The sequence below is a fragment of the Diadema setosum genome, chromosome 8 (assembly GCF_964275005.1).
Source record: "Diadema setosum chromosome 8, eeDiaSeto1, whole genome shotgun sequence".
NCBI classification, from domain to species: domain Eukaryota; kingdom Metazoa; phylum Echinodermata; class Echinoidea; order Diadematoida; family Diadematidae; genus Diadema; species Diadema setosum.
Window position 1 is genome coordinate 7,380,140 of NC_092692.1, and position 9,308 is coordinate 7,389,447.

The 9,308-nt window shown below is 37.5% G+C and overlaps 1 protein-coding gene across 1 annotated transcript; it reads right to left on the minus strand.

Annotated features, from left to right (window-relative positions):
* Positions 1-5,292: 5,292 nt before the first annotated feature.
* Positions 5,293-8,932, minus strand: LOC140231778 (uncharacterized). The gene is made up of 2 exons (XM_072311934.1): positions 8,664-8,932; positions 5,293-5,935 (listed from the first exon to the last, which is right to left on the minus strand). Exons 1-2 carry the CDS (start codon positions 8,930-8,932, stop codon positions 5,293-5,295), a joined length of 912 nt encoding a protein of 303 aa, XP_072168035.1.
* Between the last annotated feature and the right edge of the window lie 376 nt (positions 8,933-9,308).

Below are 9,308 nucleotides of genomic sequence, written 5' to 3' on the forward strand. Positions count from 1 at the left end.
TGTGCTGTGCAGCGAGTTGGAGTTAACAGGTGTGTAGTGTGAACCTGATAGAATTTGGCAGCTGAGTTTTTCTTTACCCAGGAGGCATTGCAGAGTGCGTGGGGTGCGTGAGACCTTGTAAATATCAAACGTTGGGATCACGGTATATTTGCGCTGTTATCATTGTGCAGCTACGACTGCACGGTCCACCAACTACTATGGTGTTAAACCATGGAACTACAACATAGCTCCATGGTGGTTAGACCTTACCACGGGTTGAAGTTGTCGATGGTGTGTATTGTGTACTTTGACAGTTGGTATATCTCTTCTTTCTCTCTCTTCCTCTCCCCCTCTCTCTATTATCCTCACTCGGGTATAAACGCACACATGTGTGTTCCTATTTAGCTGTTCATGTGTGTGTAACAATTAGTAAGAGGATAAGAAATTGCTATGATAAACGTTAAATGATCCATATTCATATTGACTTCATTTGTTTGCCTCTAGCAAGCTCTTAAAAATTAAAGATCTGTTTTTGTATAATTTAGGCCAATTTATGTACAATTATTGCAACAATTTGCTTCCATCTATTTTTGATTCTATGTTCCTCAAAAACCAATCATTTCATGAATATCCCACTAGGCGTTCCAATGAATTTCATTTACCCCTTTTACGCACGATCCTTGCTAAAAATACACTTATTTATATAGGCCCAAATTATTGGAACTCTTTGAATCATGATATAAAAAACGCCCCATCTACATATTCTTTCAAGAGGAGACTGAAGTCCTTTCTATTGCAATCGTATGACTCTACAGTACTGAACTAGCCATTTGGCCTTCTTTCTCACTTACTGACTTAATTACCTTTTTTCCTCTTTGAAGAATAAATTGTATTCTTTTTAGTGGATGTCTGCTGCCATCTACGCTATCGCCCAAAGCGTCAAAGACTTGAATTTCTATCTTACTCCTGTTCATACGTCCCTTCATTTCCTTGCTTTTCTCCTTTCAGGCGTTACAATATCACTTTTTTTTTCTCCACAACTATCATCTGTTTCTCTTGACATGCTTCTGTCGGAGATCGCTGTCTCTGTTGTGCATTTTCGTTTGCTATTTTGTCTTCTGTTTGTTAGTCTTGTCCATTCCGTTTTGTCCCGTACAACCTTTTCTGCAGTAGTTGTTTCGTTGTCTATAGTCTTTTTCTATGTTTGTTCGCGTCTATGAAAGTAAATGTATTTATCTGTGAATCTAATTCTTAGTGGGCTTCCAGACTTCTTCTTCTTCTTTTTTTTTTCTTCTTTTTTTCCTTTTGTATTTATGATGCTTCAATTAATCTTCCCACTGATGTTATTTTTCCAGAGGGGCCCACATTCTACAAGACACTTCTACAAGCTCTGTCTTTTTAGTGGGTCTCTCCATTTTTCGCACTTTAAGCAAAGTTATACATGTACTTCATTTCGATCACTTCTGTTTCTTTCTTTACAACAATGTATAATTACTATAAGGTCCTCAATTGTTGTACATTCTTTTCAGTACATAATGTTCTGTTTACCTTATTCTCTGTTGTCAAAAGAAGTGTAACTTATGTTTTGTCGGAAAATGAAATAAACTTTGAATTGAATTGAATTGAAAAATTTATATGTTCCAAGATCGGCCAGTTCTAAGGCTTAACAATCCGATTACAATATTATATCTCTAGGGTGTGATTACTAATTACGGGAAAAGAAGAATGGAGTACAGAGATGTAGTTGCTAAATGGAACAATATTTAACCATTAGAAGGAATAAGTTCAAACTGCAGTTTTAGAAAACAGCTCATGTCTTACTTGAAAACTTTTTTTTTAAAATTAACATGATCATTAAAGCAATAACAATATGTCATTATCATTTTGTTTGTTCAGTAACATTTTCACGGGCGTGAAGGCAACTGATAGCATTACTTATATGCATGTATACATATATATACATACATTTATATACATATACAGTTGAACCTCTCGTATCCGGACAAGTCGGGACCGGGGCTCGTCCGGATAAGGGATTTGGCCGGATACGGGAGACTCAATGCTTTCTACATGAAGAGTCTACATATTATACATACACATATACATGTACTGATGTAGCCCATTGTAGTACCACATGTAGTAATGTTTATTCTGCAACCTTTTCATTGTTACACTCAGTAACAGACCCCAAAATAGAGGTTCGTGTTTGCAAGAATGAAATCATTTTCTTTTATAAATTCTTGGGATGATTTACCTAAATAATTATTAAGAAATGTATCCGTTGGGAATCCCCCTTTCCTCCCGTAATTATTACAAAAGATAAAAAAAATCACGGCGAGATTGCGTCCGGTTAATAGAGAGATCCGGATAAAGGGAGGCCGGATAATAGAGGTTCAACTGTATATGAATACAGGTGTGACGGAGGAATGACTCGCAGACGTTGCAGTAATGTTCACTATAGCCTTTTACGAGGCCATGGTCCTTTATATCAAAACTGATTCGCATGTTTAGGATATCATTTGCATTCAATCCAATTCAATTCATTTATTTTCATTCTTCTTTTTCCAACTAAACATAACACAGAATAAATCAGGAATTGCAACTGATTGACAAATTGCCCTACATCGACGTAAAAAATTTCATGAATTTGGAAAATCAGGAATTATATCATAAACATATACATTCGACTCGCTGCAAAGGATAAACGATACAGATATGCATGCATGCTGGCAAAAAAAAAAAAAACAAAGTTATGCTTCAGTTGCGAAAAAAAAAAAGGAATTGAGAGGTCCACTAAAAAGCAAGCTTGTATATTGTGAACGACTCAAAAAAATCTTATGAAATACCTATTTGCAAATACTTAGCACAAATGTAATTTCAGAAAAGACGGAACAAAACAGGAGAAACACAACAACAACACGGTGCGACTTGACAGAATAGATGGAAAGAACGGATTGATTGATTGATAGATTGATGGATGATGAACCCTGAGGTTGATGAGACCTAGCTAATAATAATAAAAAAGAAAATATCAGAGAGGGTTTAACAGAAAAAAAGAATTCAACTTGCGCTTAAAAGAATACAAAGATGTAGAATTCTTTTCACAGCTTAATGAATTCCAAAATCTAGGGCCTGAGTATATAAATATATTCTGAACCAATTAAGTTCTCAGGAGGGGTAAATGAAACTCATTAGATTGCCTAGTGGGATGATTATGAAAACAAAATGGTTCCGTGGGAACATTAAATTGAAAGTACTGGGAAGTGCTTTTACGTTGAAATTAAACATAAACTGACCAAGTTGAAAAAATACAAATCTTTGATTTTTTTTTTTAAATCTTATATTTAGTTACTAATGGATTTGAATGTATTTGTTGTTTTCATGCAGTACTATCATTTGTATCATTGTTGCTATGTGTCATTGTTTCTGTTAATATGATTTTCATTATATGAACAATGTTCACTCGAGTGTACATTCTGCCATAATATATGGATTAGAAATCCTTCTCTGATCTTGGCATCTCTGACATACACTGTGGCACGGTCCCTCTGAAAAACAGCATTTTACTACAGTGTACTCCCGTTATAACGAATACGGTTATAAAGAAATTCCGGTTACACCGCAGTAAATTTTCAGGCCACAACAATATCTTCTGTATGGTTTTTATCGTTTATTTATTCGGTTATAACGAAATTTCGATATAAGGAAATAAACTGCCGGTCCCAAGAACTTCGTTATAACGGGACTCCACTGTAGTAGCTGATTGAGCTTTTGCACCGTGAAAAAATAAGAATGAATGAATAAATGAAAATTAACAAGTAGAGAATCTTATACTCTAAACAAGGTAGATTTGCTCCTGAATGACTGAATACTTGGTCGCCGACCACTACTTGAAGGGAAATAATATCACCAAAAACTAGCCGAAGACCATGTGTGCTCGTAAAGATTTCCACTCGCTCGTTTCAAAAGTGTCTTGAATGTATCGAGAAATGTTTAGTCTCAGATTCACAAGTAACAAGAAAATACTCATTATGTCAAATGAAAATTGTCCGCTGTTTTCATGTCGTAAAAGACACATTTAAATGTCATTTTACGTGATCCCGTTTTGATTGCTGACATTACCGTAAAATGCATTTTCTTGCCTTATAAAATCAAAGTCTTTTTCGTAGAGTATGTTCGTTCGTATTCATTTATTTTGCCTCTCAAATCAAATCAAATAAAAATGAAGTGCATCAATGTGACAAATCTAAACAAAACATAACCAAATGACAAAGGAGCAACACAAAAGTGCAGTTATACTACACGCAAAAAATCTTTGTAAAACATTCATAGTTACATATAATACCGATAAGGCAGCACATCAGATGTGCTGCCTTATCGGTATCTGATTCTGAATCAGATTCTGATTCAATAAGGAAACAGGAGACCGTCAGCATAAGCATAGCTTGACTGGGCTGATGACCTCATTGGGAAATATAACTCAGGTTTGCCTCTCACAAAAAGTACAGTTTTATTTTTTGTTCTGTGAATTACAATAGTATGCTTGTGTACTACACATTCAATAGTATGTTTTTCTTAACAGCAAAAGGAGGACCTTCAGCTCCTATATACGAGGAACTCACAATTTCTCTGGATGTAAGGCGCCATCGAAAGAAAAAAAAAAAGTTGAATGCACCACAATCGTAACCATTCTGGTTTTCCTCCACCAGAAAGTAATGTGAATTCAATAAGTGTTAAAAGACATTACATGAGGATATTGAGGAACAGAGGGAAATCCGTCCAAATGCTATGGATTTTTCAAACTTTTGGTTATTTAAGAGCTGTAAATGCTGGATAAGAACGCTTCAAGAATCCTTATCAATGTGAGATATTACAAAAGTACAATCCTATAAAGGAAATTTAGAGATAATTCCATAACATTTCATTTTAAATGAAGCTGTTAGTACACAATATTCCTCAACGCGCGAATGACGTAACGTTACAGGTAATTATTACACCCCATGTCTCCTGAGGTAAGTCACGTCCTAATTGCATGTAAAAGATTGTAGTCCGAATACAACCAGATAAATGGAAACGCTGCAAAAGGAATTGCTAGAAGACTTTCTATGAGTGAGGAATGCCGTAACAAAAAATATTTCAAAGGACATGGCACTACTTTTACGTGAATAATATCAAATTCAGGGAGTAATATGATTCCCCAACATACGTCAGTAAAGTGAACTATGACCCTGTCATGCAATGGTGTGTGTGTGTGTGTGTGTGTGTGCGGGGGGGGGGGTTCTCGTAGAAAAGAGTTCTTTTGAAGTTGTGAAGTTACAGTTTACTCTTTAGAAGCTTTTGGTAGAATTTCATCGACGCGTCAGAAAGTCGTGCCACGTCGGCGGGAAGCTGGTTGCGTGTTGCAAGCTTGGAAAGTGGCATGAAACAGCTACTCTTCATAGCTGTTTCGTACATGGTGACGAAATCTTTCGCCACAGCCTCCCCGGGCGCCTTCCATGAGTCGGCTACGGCCGTTGACGAATCCCACTGGAGCAATGAGTCTGAATAGGGGAGCCCAACCAGTCGGCAAAACTTCGACAACACTTCGGATGGTCTCGCCAGCAGATCGTCAGCGTCGAGAACAATCGGCTCCGGATCGAGGCCGGACTCGCGCACGTATTTCCACAGAGAATGCAAGTCTTCGTAAAACGTTTTCGACGGGAGGGCAATATCTTCGATCTCCACGTCGAAAGACAGATCGTCTACTTCTCCTTCAGCCTTGAGACGCTTGGCCATCTTCAAACATGCTTTACGATAAGACGAATACGCCCTCACAGGGTGACGGACGAGAAAGACGTGTCTGAAGCCGGTTGGGATATAGGCGCGAGTTGAATCATCCCGTACTGCGAACGCCATATCTTTAACCAGGACATACTTTCCATTGGCCGATTCTAATTCTTTCTTTACCGTCGCATATCTACAGACGGGACAGAGAACAAGGAGAAAAAAAAAATCATAGGCAATTAGGATAGGCCTTCATTCATTCAAATGAACTTTGGAGATTCATATCGACCGCAAAGTCCTTTGGGGATATCGATCTTAAGCTCGACACGTCGGTGTCATTCTTGCTGGAGACAATTCTTTAGTGCATCTCTACGCATCAAAAGCGATAATCAGAAAAAAACCCACATATCATCCAAAGTCGCATAAGCATGGACATTACTTTTGTGCTATGATTTTATTTCATTATGGCGAGGGCAGGAAGAAATTCTGACTCGAGTGCTGGTACTGCTGTGAAGAACAATGTAGGCTCATCGCAATACGTAGTTATTGCTATATAGTGTATGTTTCATTCATTCCATTTCAATGTATTTTCATATTTCTCAATGAAAAATATATCAAATGTAGCAAAATAAAATAATTATATAATATTGACTGGCCCTGAGGGAGGTATCAGAAAATATTGCCCAAACTGAAAGCATATTGCCCGAGTCGAAGACGAGGGCAATATGTTTTCAGTGAGGGCAATATTTATCTGGTACCTCCCGAAAGAAAGGCCAGTCAATATCATAATTATTACCTATCCCCCTAGGTAAATTAAGAAAATATGTAAATACGGCTTTACACTATATATGATACAGATCAAGCCACATTTGACTACCTGTAGACAATCAACATGTTGAATAATTGCAAAATTGTTCATCAATGTATATCATCCAACTCCAACTTCAAAGATACATGTAGTTGTAACAGGCAAACTTCAAACTTCTGAACGTTCTTACACTTTATTTTCACTTCTCTTTTAAAAGTTTGAGAGTTGTAAAACTGATGGTCACTGTGCAATTACTGATCACAAATGGACTAGTCATTGCCTAGTGCTGCTGTAAGTAGTCGACCTTGTATGAGTTGATTTATCAGCGTTCTTCTGCGGTGCGTGTAACTGACACCCTGGACGTCCTGGATGTTTTCTTTTCGTGGTCGATCGGTGGGGAGAGAGATTCCACTCTCTCTCTTCCCACCTCCCCAAACCGGAAGATTGCACTGTTTTTGTTTTGTGTACGGTGTGTGTAACCGACACGCAGCAACGTCGCGAACCCGGCAGAGGCGAACGAATATTGCTTGCTGACCTTTTAACCCTGCAAAATATCAACTGCTGACCTTTAACCCTGCAAAATATCAACCGGAACTGCCTCGCAAAACTCCCTCGTATAGGTAATAATACATGATATTCAGCTTGAATGCACAATATAGGCCTATTGAATATTGCAAACATAGAAACATGGTGGTCAATCTATAAAAGTTTGATTCTAACTATAAATGCTAAAGAAATACGATGGTATATTATGCATACTAATATCTACATAGTCAACAACCTTTCAGCTGTAAATTATTCAGTTGTAGCTGTTGTAACTAAGGGATGGCATAGTAGGACTATTGGTTGAGGTGAGGATTCAGCTTTTGAATTTTTGCGAGATACTTAGAAACCACTTTATGAAATGTTAAGGAGTACATAATTCTAAGAGGAATTCAAAGTTTACTTGGTGAGATTCACTTTTGAAATGGCTGAGACATCCAATAACAAAGTAAAACAAAATGATCCTAATAAAATGTGGGTGCCACCTTTTATTAGGAGTGCTTTTTTATGGATATCTTAGCCATTTCAAAATCAAATTTCTTCAAATGAACTTTGAATCCTCTTAAAATTACATGCTCTTCATAAGAGGTTTCTCATTATCTTAAAAAAAAAAATCATCAAAATGTTGGAAACCTGAAGCCCCATCTCACCTGAAACTGCATGTACCATCCTTTAAAGGGATCGTATAGTTTTGATTGAGACGTAATTTCAGGTTTCTAACATTTTTTGGTGAGATAATGAGAAACTTTGTATGAAATATGAAAGAGCATGTAATTCTATTAGGAATTCAACGTTTATTTGATGAAAATTGGTTTTGAAATGGCTGAGATATCAAAAAAAAGAGCGATTCTAAAGAAGTGTGGTACCCATCACACTTTATTACGATCGCTTTGTTTTATTTTGTTTTTGGATGTTTCAGTCATTCCAAACCCGATTTTCAGCAAATAAACTTTGATTTCATCTTATAATGGCATGCTCTGTACTATATCATAAGTGTTTTTTGGTATCTCGCAAAAAGTTAAAAACCCAATTCTCATCTCCACCAATACCGTACCATCCCTTTAAGTCAGTATGGGGGCCTAATTATTGAACAATCTATCATAAAGTTAGCCCACGAGTTCTAAAAAGAGTTTGTCTTAAGTGGGCCGAATAATGCGATATATTATGTACATTGTACGTGCGCGATTGAGTGTGTGAGTCTCTGTGTGTGCATGGGTGTGTGTGGGTATAATTCTTTTGTTATTTGTGTCCAAATTATATTACGTTGCTCTTGTCTTTGTTTCTTTTTCAAGGAATTGAATAAGTACAATTTAAAAAAAAAGTGCTTGTTTGTGTGTGTACTGTGTGTGTGAAGCGTTTGCAATCATGCAAAATCACACGCAATCATGCAAAAATCACAATGCAACTGTCCTAACAAAAACAAAGTACCGTATTATAATGTCCTGATAGAACAATTTCCGTTTGTGTGTTTGTGTGTGTGTTTTATGCTCGAACGATTATAAGCAAAACATTAATTTACAGCGCAATTAATGTATGTTGTTAGAAAAGAAAAGGCTTTCCATCTACTTACGCAATACGATCTGCCTCGACCTTGGAGCCAATGACGCTCGAGAGAATCTCAGCAGCCGAAGCGATTGCCTCCTCGTTGCCTTCGTACACCAGTGGTGCGTCCTGACCGGAGGCGATCTTATACAAGCTTGCCGCCAATGCACTGTAACATAGTGGCTCAAACCAGACTTCGAGTCCCTCAATGGCACTGAGACATTTGATAAGCGCCGTGGAGATCGTCCTCGGGAGGCACCAGAGGATAATGCGAATGGGAGTTGGGTCAGACGCCATCTTTACACCTTCTTCCTTCAAGAGAATAAGCTCCTGTCATGTCAGCATGCAATGAGACCTTACCTAGCAGCGCAAAGCTACTAACTCAAGGTGGCAATGTCTCTCCTCATCACGAAGAAGAGGTTATCTTTGGACCACAAAGACCTATGTAGAAGTGATAATAGGGTCGAACAAAGAGCAAATTCATAACGCAGAGTACAAAGCGCTAAAATTTTTGACCAAACAATCTCAAACAATGTGTGTACACGACTACTTATAATGATATAATTATATACGCATTATGTAAACATACATATTTTACAGTACAGTTCGACCTCGATTATCCGGCCATGTCGGGACCGGCGCTCATCCGATAAGCAAATTGGCCGGATATGGG